Source organism: Erythrolamprus reginae, chromosome 2 (assembly GCF_031021105.1).
Source record: "Erythrolamprus reginae isolate rEryReg1 chromosome 2, rEryReg1.hap1, whole genome shotgun sequence".
NCBI lineage: Eukaryota > Metazoa > Chordata > Lepidosauria > Squamata > Dipsadidae > Erythrolamprus > Erythrolamprus reginae.
The window spans coordinates 176,940,430-176,966,011 of record NC_091951.1 but is presented as its reverse complement, the minus strand read 5'-3'; the positions used below and the strand labels follow the sequence as shown (position 1 = coordinate 176,966,011).

General features: G+C 36.3%; 1 protein-coding gene across 10 annotated transcripts in view; it reads right to left on the bottom strand.

The window, feature by feature from the left end:
- The window catches only part of SCN8A (sodium voltage-gated channel alpha subunit 8), an 88,417-nt gene that overhangs the window by 49,693 nt on the left and 13,142 nt on the right, over positions 1-25,582 (bottom strand). For 3 of the 10 annotated variants that reach the window (XM_070740490.1, XM_070740494.1, XM_070740497.1), the window contains exons 2-9: positions 24,244-24,362; positions 21,042-21,131; positions 18,166-18,294; positions 14,120-14,211; positions 5,973-6,194; positions 4,810-4,873; positions 3,007-3,148; positions 1,163-1,369 (exon numbers count right to left, since the gene is read on the bottom strand). In XM_070740490.1, the coding sequence (XP_070596591.1) occupies positions 1,163-1,369; positions 3,007-3,148; positions 4,810-4,873; positions 5,973-6,194; positions 14,120-14,211; positions 18,166-18,294; positions 21,042-21,131; positions 24,244-24,362 (1,065 nt within the window). Of the gene's footprint in view, positions 1-1,158; positions 1,370-3,006; positions 3,149-4,809; positions 4,874-5,710; positions 5,716-5,972; positions 6,195-13,881; positions 13,974-14,119; positions 14,212-18,165; positions 18,295-21,041; positions 21,132-24,229; positions 24,363-25,582 lie in introns of all 10 variants that reach the window. The other 7 variants (XM_070740489.1, XM_070740493.1, XM_070740496.1 and 4 more) reach the window with 5 other exon arrangements.

Genomic DNA, 25,582 nt, shown 5'->3' with positions numbered 1-25,582 from the left:
TGCAAAAATTATTAGTTTGGTGATGACATATGACATCATTGGGTGGGAAAAAAACGTGGTATAGGGAAAAAAGCTGCAAAGTATTTTTTAATTAATATTTTTTGAAAAACCGTGGTATAGGCTATTTGCGAACCCGCGAAAATCGAGGGAACACTGTATATGCCTTACCAATTACATCAGTGGTTTTGATTGGTTGAAGACATTTACCTCACAATGCACCTTAAGTTTTGATGGGCTCTTTTCTGTTTCTGGGCAGATTTCCTAACGTCCTCATGGAGGCGCCCAGTAACTATTTTAATTTTTTTCCTTAGGAATTTCCAGCAGTTCTTTTGTGTGGTGCCAACAGTAAGATGAGGTTTGTGAAAAGCAAAGCAGCAGATATACTACTACAGAAATAATTTACTTTTGAAAGCCGTAATTCAAATGGCGGTCAGGACTCTGTGCCTTAATTTCAGTCACAGACTCAGTCTAGGTTCAGGCCATATTCCTAACCAAAGTTTTGCACAGCATGTCATGTGAACGAGATCACTGTGTTTAATCAGATTCTGACTATGAAGTGAATACTCTCCAACTTCCAATTCTGCATTGGTAAGACTAATGCTCCAGCATCAATTTCCTGTATTATTAGGGTTATAGATAGTCCTCAATTTAGAATAGTTTGGTTAGTGACAAAGGCACTGAAAAAAGTGACATGACCATTTTTCATACTTATGACTGCCACAGCATCCCCATGGTCACATGATCAAAATTTAGATGCTTGGCAACTGTCTCATATTTTTGACAGGCTGCAGTGTCCCAGGGTCACCTTTTGCCATCTTCTGTCAAAGTCAATGGGGAAACCAGATTCACTGTTGCTAACTAACAACTACAGTGATTCACTTAACAACTGTGGTAAGAAAGGTCATAAAATGAAACAAAACAAATGTCTCACTTAGCAACAGAAATTTTGGCCTCAGTTGCGGTTGTAAGTTGAGGACTACCCGTACAGGGAGAACCCCCCCCCCCCTTATTATTGGGGTTGGAGGTAAGAAAGAAGAAGCATATTTAAATAATGGGTGGAATTAAATGTTTCAAAATATTTGCATAAGTTCTAGGTGGAAACAAAATTTGGGTATTGAAAGTTAACACTGTTTAAACAATGGGATAGAAGAAAGAAACAAACCTGGGCTTCCTCCTGGTGCTTTTTCAGTTGTTCCAACATGGCCTTGAATTCTGCTTCCTTCTGCTCTGCCTCTTCCAATGTAGCCTGGTTTTGTTCTTCATATGCCATAGCCACTACAGCCAAAATCAAGTTCACCAAGTAGAACGACCCAACAAAAATAACGAGGACAAAAAAGATCATGTAGGTTTTTCCTGCTGCTCGCAATGTCTGTAAAGAAGGGAAGGAATTGTAAGATTTCCTGATGGCACCATCAAGTAAAAGAAGAATTTATGGTGCACTGCCTCTTCCTCATTGCATATCTCTAGTCTTCCTTGTACTTGAAATTAACTTTTAATTTTGTCTACAAGTGACTTCTAACATCCTGTTCCTTCTCTGAAGCATTCTGCTGTCTTGCCTCAATAGGAGAGTGATTGTGGCTAGGAGCTTCATTTCTCACCGACTTTTCTGTTGGGAAAACCATTCAGGGACTCTACACACCAAAACTGATAATCTTTTCAAGAATGAAACAGCCATACTCTATATGTTTCTATACCTCTCTCTACCACAGCTGAAGTTTTGCAGCAGCTAATTCAAGTCAAATCCATCACATAGGTCTAGCCAGAACATAATTTTGTACCTAATAACAGCAAGTATCCTCTTCACTAACCCTTGGCTGATACCAAGTGCTAGCTATTGCTGTGAGTGTTCCTTGTCAACATCAGGTTATGTCAGATTCTGAGGAGGTCATCCTATACCCTGGACCAGGGGGGTTGCCAGATGAAGCAGAGAGCAAAAGTGAGGCAGAAGGTGACATGAGTGAGCCTGAGTAACCACTAGAGGGGGCTGATGTGACAGTGGGGGAGTGGTCCCAGTCAGAGAGTGAGGAAGACATGAGAGTGGAAAACTATTGGATCAACCCTCGCTATATAAGAATGCTTAGAAAGTGAGAGGAGTTACAGAGTAAAAGGTATTAGTTTAATATCCTTAGCATCTTTGAGGTGTGATGTCACTTCCAGGCAGTATAACGGAAAAGGATTGTGGGAAATGCGGATGTGGAGAATCAATGCCGTTCTATGGAAGAGACGTGAAACTGGGGGTATACTTGAACGAAGCTTTAAAACCATGATTTCTGCTTCAAAAAGACAATCCTTATTGGACACTGTGCTAGGGAAAGCTTTAGTGAGCAGATGTATATGTTTAAGTAAATGAATGGGCTTTATCTCAGGAATGCAGATGAGAATGAATTTCTGGCGCTCTTTCTGGACATAGATTACAACTAGCTCTACAGAGATAAATAACTGCTTCTGTGCTGTTTTCAACCTTGTGTTTTCATCATGTATGCTTGATTTCAAATAAAGAGTGGGATTTTATCATAAAATAAGTGATTTTCTGAGTTGGGGTTCGCTCCAGAGGCCAGTGCCCAGAACAGCTACCATTTAATGTTAAAATTTCAATCATTAGAGTTTGCTTTTGTCAAGCATCCATAAGCCTTACATTTTTCTCATTGTAAATGATACATAGGGCAGGGAAGGGAAAAGCAAGGCAAAGATGTATAAACATCTCTGAATGTGAACCTAGGAGCAAATTCTGTGGGGAAAAGGCACAGTTTATTGCCATTTTGAGAGAAGAACCTTTAAAGCTAGAATGCAAAGCCTTGGATTTATTTCTATCCAAATCCCAAAACAGAGCTAAGAAAATTCCAAACATCACCTCCTGCAATAGAGAAAAATCAGGTAGTTCTGGTTCCCACCTTCTTTACATTATAAATGTTACTATTGCAGGCTCTGAACAATCAGCTCCAGCCATTAAAACATTGCTCTCCCTATTTTAAGGCAAGAAACATGATCATGGATAGACATACTTACTAACTGATACAAGTTTTCCCAAAAGTCCTGAGTCATGAGACGAAATAAGGCCAGGAAGGCCCAACTAAAAGTATCAAAACTGGTATAGCCATAGTTTGGATTCCTCCCTGCTTTCATACATGTGAATCCTTCTGGGCATTGGCTGCAGATAAGATGGAAGGAGATATTTCAGATTTGGGAGAGTGGAAAATATCCAATTCCAAAGACAAAGATTGTCCACAACTATTTTCACAAATCCTCTTTCGACTATTGGCTTTGTGCAAAACCTATAGATATTACCACAGGAGTGAGGCAAAGGCTTTCAGTCAGTATGGCTATTGGGAGTATTTATTGACTCAACTTTATTTTTACTGACTCAACCTTATTAGAAAGATTTTATCTAGGACAGCCTCCCCCATTTTGGTTGTTTTTGATAAGTCCCAGATGTTGGTGTTCAACACATTTGCAATCAACCAAATAAGAAAAGGTTGTATATACTATAGGCAACTATGCAAAAGTCATATTGTAGGGAACCACATAGATGACCTTGGAGAAACTATTCATAGAAGGTTATAGTAACATGTCTAAAATGGAAACACGGAAAATATTAAGAAGAGACTCAGACTGATTTCTCCTGACTCCCTATGCTATAGGAGCAAGTGAAGGGTACACACAACCAGATTTACATCATGAAGGCAATTTGGCCTAGTGGTTAAGACACCAGGTTGTTGTGGGGAAAATAGGAGGAAGACGGAATAAATTAGGTATACTCGCTGCCTTGAGTTTTTAATAAAAATAATAAAGGTGGGATTAAAAAGAAATCTAAAATAAATTACATTTAGTTTAGCGTAACGCAACTCCCCTCCCCATTTTTGAAATCTGATCTGATCAATTTCAAAAGGTTGATATGTACAGCAAATATGAAATGGTTGTGGCAATCTTAATTCCTTCTGTACCAAGCCGATTTGCCATGTCAGAGGAACAATTAAATACAACTTTAATGCAAAAACAAAATAAAATATCAAAATAAAAACAAAATAAAAGATTAATTGGACTGTGCTCATCTCTGCATCAATATTTCACAAATATTCAAGCAAGAGTTAATTTGCAAAGCATTCCATTTAAGCAATGTCTCTTGTTCATAGGCTCATCATCTGAAAGATTGCAACATAAGTTGACAGCAGTGTAGTTACCAACAATTATAGTACTCCATTTCTTTTGACTTGAGGCAATGAGTAATTAAGATTGAGTGAGCATCATATTCAGGTATGAGGTCACAAATAAATGTGGGTGAAGAGAACAGGTGCAATTCCAATCCAAAACGGTATTATAGCAAGGTGCAATCCGTGCCTTACAAAGCTAATAGTGACAGACATCAATAGCAATGGCACTTAGATTTATATATCACTTTATAGTGCTTTATGGCCCTCTCTAAGTGGTTTATGGAGTCAGTGTATTGCTGCCAACAATCTGGGTTCTCATTTTATTGATTTGGAAGGATGGAAGGAGGAGTCAACCTTGAGCTGGTCAGGATCGAACTCCTGGCAGTCGGCAGAATTAGTCTGCAATACTGCATTTTAACCACTATGCCACCATGGTTCTCAGATAGTTTATTAATAAGCTTCATATTAAGAAAAAGAAACAGGTTAATTTTTCCAATAGCCTAAGGGGTCTCAGCACTTGGTAGACAGATTGTTTTACAAATAAATCCATTTAAGTCTGTATATGGATTAATCTATGTTTACTGATTTTTATTTTCCCATTAGTGGAGAAAGACTGGCTATGGGGAAGAGAGAAGAAAGCTCAGCTGAGCTGAAAACTTACCCTGCATCAGAACTATTACCACATAACAATGGATCTAGAAACCCAGGTATTGTGTAAAAATTTGCTGAAGGAGATAAAGAAAAACGTGTAAGAATAAGCATATTGAGGAAGAACACAGACATTTAGACCAAATACACTTTTGATCTAAAGCTTCTTAAAATTTATTTATTTATTTATTTATTTATTCATTTATTCATTCATTTATTTATTTATTTATTTATTTATTTATTTATTTATTTATTTATTTATTTATTATTTAGATTTGTATGCCGCCCCTCTCCGCGGACTCGGGGCGGCATACAAATCAAATGGAATATAAGAAAGGGTGCCACCTGATTCCTATACTGCTACCTTTTAGCACCTGGCAAAATACCTCCCCCTCCCTTGTACATTTTAGGAATTAAACCCTAGAGATTAGATACTGTCTGCAAATTTAAATGGGTGGAATTGGAGAATAGAGGAATGATATCCTCTAAGTATTGCTTGGAGTTTGCTGTATATTTTATCCTTGATTTTTCTTAGCTTTTTATTTTCTCATAATTTGCCTGCAAAACACTTAGGTTTTAATCACACCAAATAAATTTTAAAAGTGCTAGCTTTTCAGACACCTCAGTGTCAAGAATTATTTTGAGTCTTTGCTATTTCATAAAGCATGTATGATTGGGAAGAATGCAAGTCCATGATTACTTATGATTGAATTATCTGTTACCAGCATGTAAATACTAAGCATTATTCTGACAGATATTTGTAATTTCATTTTCTGATGCCAGTTATATTGTTCTTTGGCATTTACCTTTTAAATCAGTCTTGCAATAAAGCCATTCCAGCAATCCTTTATAATAAATTATTGGTTTAAATCATTTTAAATAAACATACACTTTGACAAACCAATGTTTGGAACAATGACTATAAAATTAATATTACACCTATAGACAGCATGTCTAAAGGGATTAACACTAATAGAACATCAAACAAATTGTAAGAAGACAATATGCAAATATAGTTTGTTAAGGAAAAGATAAGCAAGTAGAGGTCAAGATGTGTACTTGCCATTCAAAGTACAGTATTTGTTGGCCTTAATCAAAGTATTCATGTGGATAGTCCAGTAAATATTACAGTTAATATAGACAGAGAAAATGATGGCAGCAAAAGGTAGCACCTACACACATTGTTGCTGTATTCTTCCCAATCAAATCCCTTGGTCCCATTTTCTAGGTAGGTCTCATTGAGATCGATGGGCCAGACAACACATTTGTTCCTCAAATTCCCCATGAATAGCTGTAGCCCAATTAAAGCAAATACACTGAGGCAAAACACAGTCAAAATCATCACATCAGAGAGTTTCTTCACAGATTGGATCAGGGCTCCCACAATAGTCTTCAGGCCTGGAAAAAGGAAACAAACCAGTAAAGACATTTATGTGGAAACATAGATCTATGCACAAAACAGCCTTTTACAGTGATCAGATTATAAGTGAAGGCAAACAGAATGACCTGTAAGGACTGGCAAAATAAAAGGCAATGAATAAAAATAAAAGAGTGGCATGGAAAAGAAAGCATAAGTTTGTCTAATTTTCAATAAATGGCGATGGACGTATTTATCAGCTCAACAAACATCAAAATTTCCTGACTCTTTGGAATGTTGTTTTATTGTCCAAAGAAATCTATAATAGTAGGAGGGAGCAGGATGGAAAACATAGAAGATTGATAGATTTATTAGAAACTGCCTAGAATTACTCCCAGATAAAAGATTCTAATCTTAATAAAGTTGTTAAAAAAGTAGCTAGGAAATGAAGTTTCCCTACCAAGATGGATTTCTCTGAATAATGACACAGCATTCCTAGGAGTGAGAACTTTTTTACACAGTCCAGTATTCAATTGTGCTGGAATGTACTTCCCAAGCCACAGAAAAGTATATGAAAATCACCTTTACTTTTTTTATTTCTAAGAAATCAGTGTTGTGAATGCTGAGCAAAGATAGTATTAATTTGTTTAAACAATGACAAGGAGAAGGGTGAAAGAAATTAACAGAGCATTCGGAGCATACCTGCCCCCAATCAATTTTCAGATGTCACAGTTTTACACATAAGCATATATTCAGGATTCCAAATGAGACAAATTCCATGTCATTTGGTTCAGAGAATTGAAAGACACTGTATCAATGGCTCAGAGAGCAAATCTTGGGCAGATAAAAATGGAAAATACTCTGCGTAAGATGCCATCCTTTTACATTTATGTTTTTTAAACTATATGCAGATGTCAAGGGCTCTGCACATTGACAGAAGCTAGCAATATCTAGGAGAGTTTGGCTTTTATATGAACAGATGTTGGGAGTTTTTATTAGAACCACTATAAAGAAGGAAATATTTTTAAAAGCCTTTTTTATCCTCCAATCACAGCAAATCAATTAATTACAAAGACTTCTGATTCATCTGATGCTTATTTGGAAACCAGATCTTAAAAAGTTGAGGCAGGTGGGTTGGAAAAAGGGTTTTAGTCTAGAGACACACTACAAGGCTTCAAGCACATGTTCTCCTTGCCCACTCAACCCTACTGCACAAAAATAATCTAAGAATGGGCTAAATGTTTTGATTCTAGAGTTGCCTTTAAGAATGTACATCTAAAAAAAAAAGATGCTATCTACATTTTTGGCGTGCTGAAAGGACTGAAACATTTGATTTTAATTGAATGAACAGCATCATCTTGCAGAATGCCAAATTAATTGATGAGAGCTTAAATGGATTTCCTCCTTAACATGCTCCCAGCTACTGCTCCTCTTCACCATCATCAGGCTGAAGTTTTAAGCTTCGTGCTGTTGTAAATATGGAATGTTTGCAACTGCCATTTGTTCCTTATATATAGCGTTGGGGGTGGAGATTTGGTTTGAATGTAGCAAATAGATTGGGTGACTATGTTTTAGTTATTTGATTGGTTGGTGGAATCACAATTACTTGAAGGATTGACATGGTGATTATTATATGTTTTTTTGTTTAAGGCTGGTTTCCAAATCTCTGGTAGGCGGGATGTGTCATCTCGTTTGTTCATGCTGAAGGGGTGCTTCTCTATCTCTATGGCTTCCATAGTAATTCTTCTGTATAAATTTTCTGTTTTGGAAAGTAATCTAGTTTTTTCAAAGTCAATTTCGTGCCCTGTTTTTTTAATGTGCTGGACAAGGGAGGAAGTCTTTTCTTCTTTTTTAACTGCATTCTTAAGTTCTGCAATGCGTGCGCTCACTGTTCGATTGGTTTGTCCAATGTATGTGGCTGCACATGTTTTACAAGGGATTTCATAGATTCCTTGGTTTTCGAGTTGGATTTTATCTTTTGGGTTTCTTAGGATGTTTGATATTTTTTGGTTAGTGACAAATGAAGTTTTGATATTATGTTTGTGTAGAATTTTACTAATTATGTCTGTGATGCCCTTGGTGTAAGGGAGGAGGGTGGTACCATTATCCTGTTCTTGGTCTTGATTTTTTTGGGGGGGTGTCTCTTTTTTGATTAGGTTTGTAATTGTTTTCCTTTCGAATCCATTAGAAATTAATACATCTTTGAGTTTGTTCAATTCAGTTTTTAAGTGCTTATGGTCAGCTAGGCGTTTGGTTCTGGTGATGAGAGTTTTGGCTACTGAGGTGATCTGTGCGGGGTGGTGGTGGGAGTGTGCATTTAAATAATGGTTGGTATGGGTTTTCTTTTGGTAGATGGTGTGTCCTAGGGTGCCATTGGGTTTTTTATAGATTAGGACATTCAGAAAGGGAAGTTGATCATTGGCTTCTGTTTCCATAGTAAATTGTATTTTGGGGTGTAGGCTATTGAGATGTGTGAGGAAATTGTCTAGTTTTTCTTTTCCATGTGGCCAAATTACAAAAGTGTCATCTACATATCTCAGCCAAAGTTTAGGTTTGTGTTTAGATTGCTCCAATGCATTATTTTCAAAATATTCCATATAGAGGTTGGCGATGACAGGTGAGAGGGGCGATCCCATGGGGGCTCCCTCTATCTGTTTATATCTTTGTTCATTATAGATGAAGTATGTATTTGTCAGACAGTGGTTGGTTAGATCTAAGATATATTTTGGGGGCTTGTGTTTGTTTTGGATAGCTGTTAAGGCTTCTTTAATAGGTATTTGGGTGAAAAGGGATACGACATCAAAACTCACAAGTAGGTCACCAGGTTGTAAGTTTTGTTTTTTTAATTATTTGTATAAAGTGGAATGAATTTTGTACATATGAGGTGATACCTCTCAGGCCAATAGTCAGCTCCATAGGCTCCCCTCTACAAAATCTTGCCAAATTTTTAGCCAAATATCTTCAGCCCTATACAGAAACTATCACCTCATATGTACAAAATTCATTCCATGCATATTGTTACTGTATTGCAATTTTCTGCCCTCCAAATCTGTTGGGTTATAACAGATAACCCACCATATAGATTACTGTGATTACTGTCTTGCACCAATGCTTATTGTAAAAATGAAGGTTTGTGCCTTACAATATAAGACATGACTATCAAGATCTCTACCTGTAAACACATTCAGGAGAAATGATGAACCCACAGCAACAACCATATACTAAAGCACTGCTTGGGATACTGTACTTCAGAACTGTATATACACTGCTATGTACTTTCTAGATTATTTGGTAATAGTTTTACACACATTTATTTTTAAAATACTGTACTGATTTTTGCATTTCCATATTTAATAATGGATAATTTACTTGACTGAGTAACTGAGGCATATTCATTGCCAAAACTGTGCTTTTTGCATTTTTAGTTGTTTTTTTTGTTTTTATATTACCTGAACATATGTTTTAAAAGCAAATCACCCATCTTCAGGGTTTGTAAAGGCTGTTCACCTATTCCAAGTATTATTCCGTTCTTTATTTCATTCATTTCCTGATTCAAAGTCCTCAGTCTATTTCCACAATTTTCCTCAGCTGTAATTGATTTACTATATTTCCAGACTGTTGTTTTCAAGAACATTCCCAAAGCTCTCCACTTTAGAAGGATTTGGGGAGGGTGCTGCTCATTCCAATGTTACTCTGTTTTAAGCTTGTAATTACTTTTTTTGCAAGTGTTCCTTTCATAAATGACAATGAATGACTCTTCCAGAGCCCAATGTTGTTTTGACATTAGGGATCTGTATGCATTCCTTTCATAACTTGAAGGGGTTCAGCAGTTAAAACCAACAGTGTCCCCCACGATGAAAGCAGGATTCGTTGAATTGTTTTAATTTTTAAAATTGGAATAATATATTCCTTATTGTATCTTGTTTGGGCTGCTGTGACAAATCCAAAGGAAATGTAAGGGATGCCTTTGAAAAACTGCATCTGCAAGCATATGGACTACTGTCACTTATTGGATACATCAGAGGTGGGTTCCTGTTGGTTTGTACAGGTTCTATAGAACTGGTAGCCGGTTTAGTAAGATTATGCAATGCGCAGAATTAGATATGATTAGATATGATGACGAGGCGGCTAAATAATCCAGTGGAAACAGAATTTTATAAAACTTGGCAAAAGTTTTATTGTTGGTGGAATAAAAGAAACGTTTAATGATGTTGAAGAACAGAGTTTAATAGTTAAATGTATTAGATATAGAATAGATTTTTTAAAGAAATATTATAGAAATGTTTACTTTTCTGATTTGATCTAAATAATAATCAATTTTTCTTTTCTGTATTAAGATGACTTCAATACTGAGCGGAACAATTGTAGCTCCTTTTCATGTTATGTGTTATGTTTTGTCTATTTTATTTTGGTCTGTTTTGTTATGCCTTATTACCTTGAAAATAATAGAATTTTTTTTTTAAAAAAAGAACTGGTAGTCGGAATCTCCCCCTGCTCGCCGAACTGGCAGCAATGGCCAGCTGGACACCCAACCACCCCCGAACCGGCCTATGGCCATCTTGTTTTTCACCTCTGCACACATACATAAGCTGTTTTTTGCTTCTGCGCATGTGCAGAAGCTCAGTTTTTAGCACTCTGCATGTGCCTGGGATACATGTCACTCAACCCTGGAATACATGTCACTCCTTTACTATTATAGTATAATAATAGTATACTATTATAGTTTTACTGCCACTATCAATATCTAGAATTAAGCTTCATGTGTTTTGTGGGGGTTACATTTGTTGGGAAGGCAATAATTTCTACTTATAGCTTTTCTTTTCTTAAGTTGGCTTTGTTCCAGTAGATGTTCTTGTACCTGATTTACTGATGCAATTTTAATTATTGTGCTTTTATATGCACCTTTATAATATAATTATAATATGCCCTTTACACATATTTACACCATTACCTGTGTTGGGAATTTTATTTTCACTAGGAAAATTGGAGTCGATAATTTTAACAAAATGAATAACAAATATCCACATGCGATTGCACTATCATTTATGAAATGGACCTAAGTATTTGCTTAATTGCAAAATTGGCCTTACTATTAAGAACAAATGTGAGCTCAGATGCAGTGGAGCCCATGTTGTGGTTAATATATCAGTCTATTTTGTTTGTTTGTTTGTTTGTATTATAATCAAAATAAAAATAAAAAAAAAAATGTCAGTCTAGAAGTCCAGAGTTTTAGTATCTCCTTCATTAGAAATCCAGTTAGGTGACAGCAGGCTTGTCACTTGTACAAGCAAGAGACGGACAAGCAATCCACTTATCCCTCTTTTGTGTTTTCCTATGTTGAACTGTCATGTGGTGAGTTGTCCCGCAGCAAGTTGGCCATGGTGAATTGGCCAATTGTGGCCCTCAGGAAGTAAGCAAGGGAAAACCATGTCCAAAATCTTGCCAAGAAAACTGCAAGGGCATGTCCAGGTAGTCACGAGGAATCAAAAGCTAACGTGACTTGAAGGCCCAATTTTTAAAGTATCACTTAATGCTCTATAACAGTGATGCCGAACCTATGGCATGGGTGCCACAAGTGGCACGTAGAACAATATCTGCTGGCACACAAGTCTTTGCCAGTCTCAGCTCCAATGTGCATGTGTGTGCCAACAAGCTGATTTTTCGCTCACACAGAGGTTCTGGGAGGGCATTTTTGGCTTCCAGTGAGTCTCTGGGTGGGTGGGCATTTTTACCCTCTCCCGGCTCCAGGGAAATCTTTGGAGCCTGGGGAGGGTGAAACATGAGGCTACTGGGCCCACCAGAAGTTGGGAAACAGGCTGTTTCCAGCCTCCAGAGGGCCTCTGGTGGGGTGAGGGAAGCTGTTTTCACCATCCCCAGGCATTGAATTATGGGTGTGGGCACTCACACATCCGCGATAGTGTACACACACACACACACTCTTTCGGCACCCGACAGAAAAAAGGTTCGCCATCTATGCTCTATAATGAAAATATTTGTAATCTTGTCGTTGTTCTTGAAGGGAAGAGGTTAATCATATCCCTAGATGGGTTATTGATGGGTTTCCCTGCCCTAATCCTGTCAGTTTCTGTTGTTTATTGACTTGATTCAGCATGTATAGGCTGCATTCCAGCTGCAACTCTTAAGTGAAGCTATTAATTGAAGGGAGAAAAACTCCTCTCTTGGACTTTATTTTTAACTAGTTCTCTGAGCTGCATAAACAATTTACTAACAGTTTGGGTGAACCGGTTGAATTTCACCTGTGGGGTGAAGTAAACTTAGTATGTTTGACACTGTTTTTGAATCTTGGGCTTGTTGTGTTAAGCATTTAGAAAATACCTAGCTGGACTCTTCTGGTTTATCACCACTTCTTCTGGACAAAAGAGAAACAATTCTCTTTCTCCCCCTTATCTAGCCCCCTCCCTTGAACAGTGGCAGTGGTTGAATCAAGGTTGGGCCTGAAGTAGAGGCCCAGACCTCAACTTCAGCCCTAGCACTACCACTGCCATCAAAAAGGCCACTTTGTGGCCCCAGGATCTGCATGCATCACTTATTGTCAGGAGGTGTTCCCTTGACAGGCCCCTATTCAAGAAAGCTACAGGTCACATGAAGCCTTCATTTTTGAAATGGCTTTGGAAAAAGCTCTTTCACAACCTCTGCAGCCTTTGAAAGCTGCACAAAAGCACACCCCATTCTCATGTGATTTTTCGGAGATTCTGCATGTCCCAAGACAGCATGGCTCTCGCATGCAACTTCTGGTGGGTCAAGAGACCACACAAGAGCAGGTCCCATTTTCATGCAGTGTCCACAGGCTCCAAAAATTGCATGAAAAGAAGAATATCCTTCTGAGAATTGTTGTCAGGTGTTGGTGAATGCTAGTGTATCACTCAAAACATCATGGTCTGTCACTTTTGACAAATAAGTCATAGGTTTGCCATCAGTGAGCCAGGCGATGTTTCAATTATTCTGTTACCTATTAAAAAGATGGGCAGGCAGAATAGAATATGTGATTCAATTTTCAGTGACAAGCACAAGGGATATTTACTTATTTGAGCTCACATTTCATTTCAATCATTTGTGATTTTGAACAGCAATATACAGTACAGTCTCTACATTAGATCCAAGATCTGAAATTAGAAAGCTCATTTGAATTGACAACCTAGGCATTGTATCACTGCCTTGCTTGATGATTGCTTCACCCATTAGAGATGAATGCAACCTAAGAAAATGTCCTGTTTATCATCAATAAATTGTGACCTGGTGGTTTTTAATATGTAATGGAAATTTTAATTGGGAAGCCAATTTATGTGCTTATGGAGTAATAAATACTCATGTCAAAATTTCACAAATAATTATTTATGTTCATTTATTTGATCATTTGTTATTATTTATTATTTGCTTCTAACATAATCTACCACATTGTCGCTGCATTTTATTTTTCTTATCTTTGAACTGTAATAATAAAAAAGAAGAGGAAAGCATAACATGAATGCATCCAAGTTACCAAAAACTCGAAACTATAAAGCTATTCTACTAGCTGAATTATAACCCTTTGTTTTGTAGCAGTGCTTTGAGTTGGTTGGTTGATGATCAATCATACATTATTTTATGCTCATGCAAATCACAAGGCCTATTAGAAATGTGCCACAGCCATTTTAAAAAATGTGACAAGGAAGGCAAAGGGAGGCAAAGGAAAATGTAAGACATGGTCATTCTTAGAGCATTTCTCACCTGGAATGACAGAGATAGTTTTCAAAGCTCGGAGAACTCTGAAAGTTCTCAAGGCTGACACATTCCCAAGGTCCACAAACTCTGTGACATATCTGCAATGAGGGAGGTCACACACAAAAGAGACACAATGACAATAACACACACCAAAAGGGGAACGAGGAATAAAATAACAACTACAAACAGCAGTACATCACTCACAGGGAGCTGCAACCCAACACCTAACACCAAACTGCCTTACCTGGAATTACAGAAATAGTTTTCAAAGCTCTCAGTACCCTGAAGGTGCGCAGAGCTGAAACATTGCCTAGGTTTACAAACTCTGTTATATACCTGCAGAATTAAACCAGAGTTAATGGCACCATTGGGGTCACCAGCCTCGAAAAGAAGAGTGTAATTTTCAGTTGTAGAGAAACAACTTTCAAACGTAAAGGGTTTAAAAACGGAGAGAAGAAACACAGATGTAAATAAGACAATTGGAAGTATTTGCAAAGTTCTTGTTTCGTTCTGCTGTCCCTCTCGTTATAGAGAGTGAGGGACTTTAGTCACAGGCAAATTCTGGAATATCTTACATGGCCAAGGGAAGTCCATGACTGCAGACATGGCCCTGTTGTGATTTTATTAAAAGCCCTGTTGTGATTTTATTTAGCGACCATTTTACTTGACAACTGAGTTGCCAGTTGCAATTGTGATTGCTAAGAAAATATTGGACTTGAAAGAAACATCACAAATTCCTGTATTTGTGTGTGTGTGTGTGTGTGTGTGTGCGCGCGCGCACGTGCGCACCACTGAACCAAGGAGACTTGATTTTCATTAAATCTTTAATGGATTTTACTGTAGAAGCTAAAATTAAGATCTCTATTTTTAAACATGAGTCTTCGGAGAAGGGGGGCATACAAGTCTAAATAATAATAATAATAATAATAATAATAATAATAATAATAACAACAACAACAACAACAACAGAAATAGTTTTAAGAAATAAATTTACAGAAATTTACAGAAATAAATTAAGATCTCTATTTTTAAACATGAGTCTTCGGAGAAGGGGGGCATACAAGTCTAAATAATAATAATAATAATAATAATAATAATAATAATAATAATAATAATAATAACAGAAATAGTTTTAAGAAATAAATTTACAGAAATTTACAGAAATAAATTAAGATCTCTATTTTTAAACATGAGTCTTCGGAGAAGGGGGGCATACAAGTCTAAATAATAATAATAATAATAATAATAATAATAATAACAACAACAACAGAAATAGTTTTAAGAAATAAATTTACAGAAATTTACAGAAATAAATTAAGATCTCTATTTTTAAACATGAGTCTTCGGAGAAGGGGGGCATACAAGTCTAAATAATAATAATAATAATAATAATAATAATAATAATAATAATAATAATAATAATAATAATAATAATAACAGAAATAGTTTTAAGAAATAAATTTACAGAAATTTACAGAAATAAATTAAGATCTCTATTTTTAAACATGAGTCTTCGGAGAAGGGGGGCATACAAGTCTAAATAATAATAATAATAATAATAACAACAACAACAACAACAACAACAGAAATAGTTTTAAGAAATAAATTTACAGAAATTTACAGAAATAAATTAAGATCTCTATTTTTTAAACATGAGTCTTCGGAGAAGGGGGGCATACAAGTCTAAATAATAATAATAATAATAATAATAATAATAATAATAATAATAACAACAGAAATAGTTTTAAGAAATAAATTTACAGAAATTTACAGAAATAAATTAAGATCTCTATTTTTAAACATGAGTCTTCGGAGAAGGGGGGCATACAAGTCTAAATAATAATAATAATAATAATAATAATAATGATAATAATTACAGAAATAGTTTTCAAAGCTCTCAGTACCCTGAAGGTGCGCAGAGCTGAAACATTGCCTAGGTTTACAAACTCTGTTATATACCTGCAGAATTAAACCAGAGTTAATGGCACCATTGGGGTCACCAGCCTCGAAAAGAAGAGTGTAATTTTCAGTTGTAGAGAAACAACTTTCAAACGTAAAGGGTTTAAAAACAGAGAGAAGAAACACAGATGTAAATAAGACAATTGGAAGTATTTGCAAAGTTCTTGTTTCGTTCTGCTGTCCCTCTCGTTATAGAGAGTGAGGGACTTTAGTCACAGGCAAATTCTGGAATATCTTACATGGCCAAGGGATGTCCATGACTGCAGACATGGCATTTCTCCAATTCAGTGTTGTTGTTTTTTTAGGTCATCTCCCTAAAGTGGGAAAGTGCCACCATGGTACTCCATAGAAATTATGATTTACCTTCTCTGTCTGCTTTCCTCCTTTCTCTTTCCTCACCTACGAGCATCACCTCAGTTCCACAGGAAGAAGTACAAGGTTGTCTCATGCTTTAAAGTCAAAGTCACTTAAAAAGCATATAGCTGTGATGGTTAAGTGGACATTTGCTATCTCAGACTCCCCTGAGCCAAGATTTGGCAGAAAATTTAAGAGATGCCTGAATTTGAGCATTAGAATAGTTGGTTATACAGGTAGTCCTTGTTTAGTGACTGCCTTGCTTAGTTCACAGTTACAGCAGTGATGAAAAAGTAACTTTGTTGGCCAATCCTCCCACTTATGACCTTCTCAGGTCTATAAAACAAAGGAAAACTGAAATCAGATTAAAAGCCCTGTTGTGATTTTATTTAGCGACCATTTTACTTGACAACTGAGTTGCCAGTTGCAATTGTGATTGCTAAGAAAATATTGGACTTGAAAGAAACATCACAAATTCCTGTATTTGTGTGTGTGTGTGTGTGCGTGCACATGCACACCACTGAACCAAGGAGACCTGATTTTCATTAAACCTTTAGTGAATTTTACTGTAGAAGCTAAAATTAAGATCTCTATTTTAAAACATGAGTCTTCGAAGAAGGGCGGCATACAAGTCTAAATAATAATAATAATAATAATAATAATAATAATAATAATAATAATAATAAAAAATAATGTATTAACTTCAGAAAAAACAAAAATTAGTGGATTTTCAAAAAAATATTTCCACTACTGTACTGGCTAAATGCTGGGCTTCGCTAACATTAAAAAAGTGTTTTAGTTTTTAAAAAATCTTGAAATTTTGAATTTTCTCCCTGTGAATGCTGTATATACTTCAATTAGAGTTACCATATTTTTCAGAGTATAAGACACACCTTTTTCCTCCCTAAAAGAGGCTGAAAATTCAAGTGCGTCTTATACTCTGAATGCAGCTTTTTTTTAAAGCTTTTTCCCCCAGCCCTAACTAGGTGCTAACGATCTTCCCAGCTCTTATCTTGCAGGTTCTTTCATTGTTACTGTCTGCAAAGAATGTTTTCCAAGCTCTAAGTCTTTGCAGAGTTTTTTTCATTACTCCAATTTTCTTTCCAGCCCTAACCAGGTGCTAATGATGTTCGCAGCTCTTACCCGCTTGCAAGCTCTTTCACTGTTACTCTCTGTGAATAGTGTTTCCCAAACCCTGTCTTTGTAGGGTTTTTTTTATTGTTCTACTTGCTCCAAATGTTTCTTTCCAGCCCTAACCAGGTGCTAATAATGTTCCCAGCTCTCACCAGTTTGCAAGGTCTTTCATTGTTATTCTCTCCGAAGAATGTTTTCCAAGCCCTAAGTCTTTGCAGTTTTTTTCATTGCTCTACTTGCTCAGAATTTTTCTTTCCAGCCCTACCAGGTTCTAAAAATGTTCCCAGCTCTTACTGGCTCGCAAAGTCTTTCATTGTTACTCTCTCCAAATAAGTTTTTTTTAAAGCCCTAACCAGGGGATAAAATAATGTGCCAATCAGGGTTTTAAGTACATGGCAATAAGGCCAAGTGCTTATTTCAGGGTTAAAAAAAAATAAGACAGAGTCTTATTTATGTGGAAACACGGTAAGTTAAGAAATATTAAGACTGTTTGCAAAACAGGTTGTCAACTAAAACTACTCCAAAATACATATCACCATAGTAATATTGTGGAGAAGGAAGTTTCTCAGTCCTGCACCCTAGTGTCCCAATATTGTATCTCAGATATAAAGATTTTCATATCTTACATGGGAAGCCCTTTTAGATAACTTACCAGTCATTAGTCAATAATAATAATAATAATAATAATAATAATAATAATAATAATAATAATAATAAACACCCAATGACTGGGTCTTTTTTTCTGATTTTCTGGATTACTTCAAAAGTATATATTTTTTCTTTTCACTTATAGTTATTATATTGGCTTCTCCTGACAAGAATAACACCAATTGTGGCACTTACGCCATCATGATGACACTGAAGTCTAGCCAGTTCCATGCGTCACGAAGAAAAGTGAAACCATCTATGCAGAAGCCTCTTGCAATAATTTTCACAAGGGATTCAAATGTATATATACCAGTGAATGTGTACCTGTTGAAAGTAAAGAATAATGATGAATAGTATTTATAACAGAGGGGGTGACATATATATTTATATTTCAAAAGCCAAAATTCTGAATATTTATTGACTAATTATTTCACAACCCTTTTTCAGGTTTCTGGATGACATTACAAAATCTTATTGACCAAAGTAGATCTGTTAAGGAACATCTTAATGGAAGTGACTTGCAGTATTGCTATAGAGCTGTCATGTGTTGCAAAAGCAGTAAAGAGGAAGAGAGAATGTTCTGCTGACTTAATAAAAGTATATAGATTTTGGCTGGTATAATATTAGGACTGCAATCATGTTTGCCACATTAAGGAAGTGATGCTACTTAGAATCTAATTAAAATCCGCATGAAGTTATGCAAAACGGCATGCATATATATGTATCAGCGGTGGGTTGCTCATGGTTCAGCCTGGTTCTTAGAACCAATAGCACCAGTGGTGGGAGGCTCTGCCCAACTGCCCAGAATGATTTTCTATGTAAAGGGTTTTAGAACCCACTATGTATGTATGTATGTATGTATGTATGTATGTATGTATGTATGTATGCATGCATGCATGCATATATCATGTTTCTACAAAAAGAGGAGCCACCTTGAAAAGAACCCCTATCACATTTTTGAGTGCATGTGATCAAATTAAGCCACACCCATAAAATTAGCCCTAATTAAGACCAAGCCCACCCTGGGGTGCAGGAGATGGGGCGAGGCACAAAGATAAAAAAATAAGCTAAGGTGGGGATTGAGGGGATGGACCTGTCCTACTTACAAGGCCTCACAGACCCTAACACCTGCTTCAATTTCTTCTACAGCCACTTGCTACCACTTGCACACATTGCCCTGGCCTCCATTTCATGTTCAGACGCCTGCTGGAATGCATCTGCAATCTGTAACAGACCTCCAGATACAGAGCTATGTTATTGGCTACAGGTGCCTTCCGGTAGGCATCTAAATACAAAATGGAGTCGGGGCAATGCTTACAAGTGGTGGCAAGTGGCTACAGTTAGTGCCATTGCCAACCCATAATCAATAATTAGACCCCCCCCCCCCCAAAAAAAAAAAAAGAAGGCCTAGCCATGTTTTTTGGGTATTGAAAGAAAATAAGACCCGGGTTTCTTTTTGGAGAAACACAGTAGTTGTGTATGTGGAATGACATTAATTGGTATTTATACCAACAATAAACTACATTTTTTGAGAATTCTGACATCTCAGGCATCTGGTAGACAATATTTGTTTGTGCTGTCTGGCAACAATCTAGATTGTTTCATCAATATCTCCTTTAGCATTACTGTACAATGTAACCCTGAATCCTGGTTCCTCCCCACCACCAAAAGTTATAAGTCAAGATTTACGACACTGGCAACCCACCCAAAGATGGGCAGCTATATAAATTAGATCAATCAATAAATAAAATATATATTTTGCCTTAAGATTGGGGCATGTTAAAACAGAAACACATAATATATCCTGCTGATATATAAATAAAACAAATCACAGATGGAACCATTCAAATTGTTTTTTTAGCTGTTCTCATTGTCAGGAAGAATTAAGATAGAGTGATCATTCTGCATAAGGGACATGGTTGCTCATTCATAATAAATAGACATTTAAAGAGTGTTTACCTTTTTGACGCATGCAAACGTAAGTCATTAATTTTTTAAAAAAAACATATATAGGCTACCAATTAACAAAGGCAAGGCATGCAAATAATACTATTCAATTTGTCTTATTCCCTATGTAAAAATTCTTGAAAACAATCCTTTATAAAAACAGATAAAAACAATCCTTTACAGTTTTTCAAAAGTGAATGCATTCCAGAGTTTAGGGAAATCATTTGAGAAGTCACTGCTAGGTAAACATAATCTAGTACAGCATTTCTCAACTTTAACAACTTTAAGATGCATGAATTTCAACTCTCAGAATTCCTCAGCCAGTATATTAGCTGTAGAATTCTGAAAGTTGCAGTCTACACACATTAAAGTTGCCATGGTTGATCTAGAAGTTAGCATTCCCTTAGATAATCCAGGCCTAAGACATTTAAGATAAGGTCTCAGTTTTAATTTATTATATCTCCTTCAATGAATGAATACCTGCATTTGGAGAGGTTTGCTATTTCCCAATCAGGTGGTAAGGGGAAAAAAACCATATCAACAATATTATGGACTAGATTTCCTGGTGATCTTCTCCAGTAGTTTTATATAAAGTGGAAAACTTTTGGAGAGTGAATTGTAGGAATTCCAAATCACAACTCCAACAGCAGACTCCAGGCACCATAATCTATGATTCAAGTAGCAATGCCCATTATTCTCAAATGGTCTGCTTGGCGCCATTGTTGTTACCATACTGAAAGCCATTTCTGACCCAAGGAAATAAACAGCCCCTTTGTCAGATTCTAGACAAAATTCCATCAAGCCTATTAATGCCATCTCAGCCAAATAATCCTGTTTAAAATCTTTCTAATCTATCTTGGAGAGATTCAATATACACTAAAAAAATAATAACAATCTAATAATTATCTATTCTAAATAGAAAGCATCCTGCCTTTCTTTTGAGAGACATTTATGACAAGAGTGAGAACATGTTCAATTAACTCCCAGTTTGATACTTTAAACCATATTGGGCAAGGAGTTTATATATGGCACATTTCCCCTTCACAATTGGCAATTATTACTTGAAAGAATTGCTAGATATTATAAACAATCAAAGTGAAACAAACAAAAATATTATTACTTACTCCACCTGCTTCGACCATTCTGGTGGGTTACTAAAAGTCATAAACACACAGTTCGTCAAAATAGTGCACATAATGATCATGCTAAATACTGTAAAACAAAGTCAAGGAACCACAAAAGATAAGAAATTTCTTACTGACATTAACAAAAGAACATCAGGCTGATGGTATAGTATATCTTACTTGTTTAAATTTGGGAACAAAAATCAAACACTCCCCCTCCCCCAAGAAATAGTAATAATAAAGTGTAGATTTGAAATTTTTCATATGTGACAATATGACTAATTCTGACTTTGGTTTGAGAAGGAGTTACACCTTTTTGCAGTTTAGATTACACTGAACCCAGCCACATGAGAGAACAAAGGAGTGTTTTGGGAAACTTAATTAGAATTGAACTCACTTTTACTGCAATTGTATTGAATTATGCTCAATTTACTGAGGAGACACAGGTTTCTCATAATTAGATACAGAATGTGGACATCCAAATATGACTAATCATAATGCATAATTTCAGTCCATGTAGGGCCATAATATTAATTCATTAATGATTTAGACTTCATTAAATTCTATTAATTCATTTATCAGTTCAATTATCAGTTCACTCATCAATTCATTAATTAGTTCGTTTATATCAAGAACTTCCAACTTTTTTAAAAAAAGAATCCAGTGTAAATCTTTAGAAAAAAAACCCTTGTCATTCCTGAAACTGCTTAGCTACATTTCCAACCATCCATAGAAACTACAGCCAATGGGTCCAATATTTCAGCAACATCAGGAGTGCAACTGTTGCCGTCGCCGACCTTGGTTGTAAAATATATCTACCCATTTAGGACATTTTTTTGCTTAAGGAATAAATAAAAAAGAATCATTTTACATATGAATGTTTAGGGGGGAAAAGAGAAGCCTATCTGATTTGGAATAGTGTATATACTAACCACTGGTGGTTTCATATTCATATTTCAAACTGATACCACCTCTAATATGAAAATGTCTTCTGGTAAGGATTTATTGTGGACCAGATGTCCATGAAGGAGCAGAGATAGCATTGCAGTGATGATCGGTGGCAAGATGGTGATTACTAGCTGGTGCAGTCTTTCTGGATAAAGGAAAGATTTTGAGATTTCCCACTTGCATTTTGGACAGCTACTCCTCATGAGAAAACTGCAGGAACTGAGGTTTTTTAAATAATTGACTCATAAATTGAGCGGCTGGGGATCAAGGGGTTTCAATCTAACTCAAACCGTAATGCAGCCTTTATGGACACAAGGTTTGACTAGCCTCATTTCTTATAGAGTTAAACAGATTTTCTGAATAGAAGGATAAGAAAATTCTACTTTGTGAGTCTATGGATTGGGCAGAGGCTTGGTTGGAACACAAAACAAATCTGGAAACTCCAAATCATGTGGTTATGGAACCACAATTTATTTGTTAGCTTCATTCATGCCTCATGCTAAGCTAGAAACAAATCAAACACATGATGATTTGGTATAAAGGGTGAACCTTATGTCGCCAGGGCTGGGGTCATTAGATTCTTGCCCTCTGGCCAATGAATGGACTGAGAGAAACTGATTGAATGAGAATGACTGGTTTTTTTAGGGATTTTAGTTTTACATTATACAGTGATCCCTCGATTTTCGCGATCTCATTCTTCGCGAAACGCTATATCGCGATTTTTCCACCTGATGACGTCACTCTCTTCCTTCCTTTCTCTACTTTCTTTCTCTCTCTCTTTCTCTATCTTGCTTCTTCCTCTCTCACACTCTCTTCCTCCCTCTCTCATCTCTTTCTTTCCTTCTCTCTCTTTCTCTATCTCTCCCCCTCTTGCTGGCGGGCGGCGGGCGGGCGAGCGGGGGCATCAGTGAGGAAGACCCAGGGAAGGTTCCTTCGAGCGCCCAGCAGCTGATCTGCTCGGCAGCGCGGCGGCAGCGAGGAGCTGAATCGGGGTTTCCCCTTTGTGTGGGCGGTGGGGGGGAAACCCCGATTCGTCTGCTCGCTGCCGCCGCGCTGCCAAGCAGATCAGCTGCTGGGCGGCCGAAGGAACCTTCCCTGGGTCTTCCCCTTAATTAATTGGACCCGAAATGCTATGTATTGTTTTATTATATGTTGTGAGCAGTCCCGAGTCCACAGAGAGGGACGGTATAACAGTACAAATAAATAAATAATTAAATAAATAAATAAATAAATAAATAAACAAACCCATTCCAAATATTTCAAAGTAAATTGGTTTGTGGAGTTTCATATATGGTTGCAAAAGAAAAAAAAAGAAAGAAAGAGCATTCACATATGTCTAGGGCAATTGTATGCCCCCGTTCATTTCTTGGGCCGTTGCTGCAGGCAGATGAGAAGGTCTAAAAAGAGGCCTGTCAGTTCACTGGGAAGAAAAAGAGGAAGTTGTAAGAACTGAATTAGACCCAGAAAAACTACAAATCACAATCAAAGTCCAATCAGTAAAATAGGCAAAATGAATGTCTTTGAATGAATGATATCATATAATCAGACAACATCCTAAATGTGTACATACATAGAAACAGTACAGTTGGAAAAGGTGAATTCTGACTATTCAGCTTTTAGATTTGAGAATTATACCTTAATTGCAAGATGGTTGTATGGACTATTTATGGACGCACACAGAAAGGCAATACTACACAGTTAGAATTAATATGCCTCTCTTTTGAAATTAATTAATTAATTAAGACTGATTGTTGCAAGTATGGTTTTACAATACATGTGATTTTAGTGATGTTTTTTATTGGGTTTTTTTACTTATATTGTATTTATCCCTGTTGTTATCAGCTTTTAATGTTGATTGCCAAATGCACAAAATTTGATCATGTAACCATGATGTTGTTGTGATAGTTGTAAGTATGGGGATTGGTAGTAGTGGCAAGTCATTTCTTTCAGTGCAGTCAAAACTTCAAACAATTGTTATATGAATGGTTGTACGTCAAAGACAGCCTATATTCAAATCTACGGGCATATCTTGTACATACATTCCCTAATTATGAAACATCATCCCTATTAAATTCACTTTCATTCACTTACTCTTACCATTGTTTAGGGAAATTTCAATCTCCCTGAGGCAGGCTATTTCTATAAAATATGTTTTTAAGTCCAAATAATGCTTTTTTAAGGCAGCACATTAATCCAGCAAAACAGGAAATAATTACTTCAGAATAAGTGGTACACACTACTATGAAAAGGATATGAATGTATCAAAATTTTAATAGCTATTCTCCTAAGCAGATTAAAAGGAGTTAAAATGTACAAGGCAGGCGTGGCACTAAATCGGAAAAGTGTTTTGCCTCTGTTTAGTACTACAAAGGTCTGCAGAGAAAGAGAAAAAGAAGGAAAGGTTACACATTCAAATACCTAGGAAGAAAGCATACATATTTAATTCAAAAACCACAACTTTATCATTCTTATAAAGAATCTTATTAACTGGGTGATTCTCTGTGTTGAAATAATTTTGAAAATATTCCGCAATATATTCTTATAATTGATTTGACAGCTCTGTTAGAACAGCACATAAAAACAGCAACAACAGCAACAATAATATTAACATCAGCAACAACAATAATATTAACAGCAGCAGCAGTAGCTTACATCCTTAAAGCAGATTTATATATTAAGGCGTCATTTAGCTGAGAATAGGTCCCACTGTGAAATGTGCATAACTGTATTACAAGATATTTCTCAACCTTCACCCCAGAAAAAGAGGAATGAAGTAGCACATGGAGAGTGAAAGAATAGACTAGATGTAATGGGCTGTGAAAATAACCTTGAGGAAGAAGTGACACAGCCAAGGCAACAATAAGGTAAGAGAAATCTCAGTCCAAAGCAGGAATAGAGTTAGGTAAAACCTCTCAGATTGGGCACCCCCTCCTGCAGTTCCATTTAGTATAAAGGAAGGAGGGGAGAGACACATTCAAGATTACAAAGTTCTGTTACTATAATCTGTAGTAAAAGTAGCTTTACCATTAATGACTTTGGTATTAAAATATGATCTGTCTATAAAGGCTAAGTGACATTATAGCATTTAGGACTGCAAGTTAAGCTGCCATATTGTTTGAGAATTCCTCTTTCTCCACATAACATTTGCATGTTGTACACTACGAAACATTTTTCTTCTGTGAGGGGAGATTCCAAGACTGGTCCAAACAATTTCTCTGGAATTTAATTGGAACAGACTAGAATTCTGCAACTACTGCTTCTGCTTCTTTCTGTATTGTGTATAGAATGGCTTTCAAAATAGGATCACACATGTTATTTAACTATTTAAAACTTATCAATATATAGCTCAGTGAAAGAGATAACAGCCAACAACAGGGAAGTCTTAGAAAGACAATCACTCAAGTAACATGGGTTTTCCTTAATAAATATAACTAGGACATTTTAGTTTCTTCTCCATCCAGTGAGTCATATTGCTTTGCATGCATTTTTACTCCTAGTATTTCTGTAGCACATGGGCTTATATTAGATGCCATTTTATAAATTAGAATATACAGTACCTGCCCAATCACCGAGAAGAAGAAGTGACCTTGGTC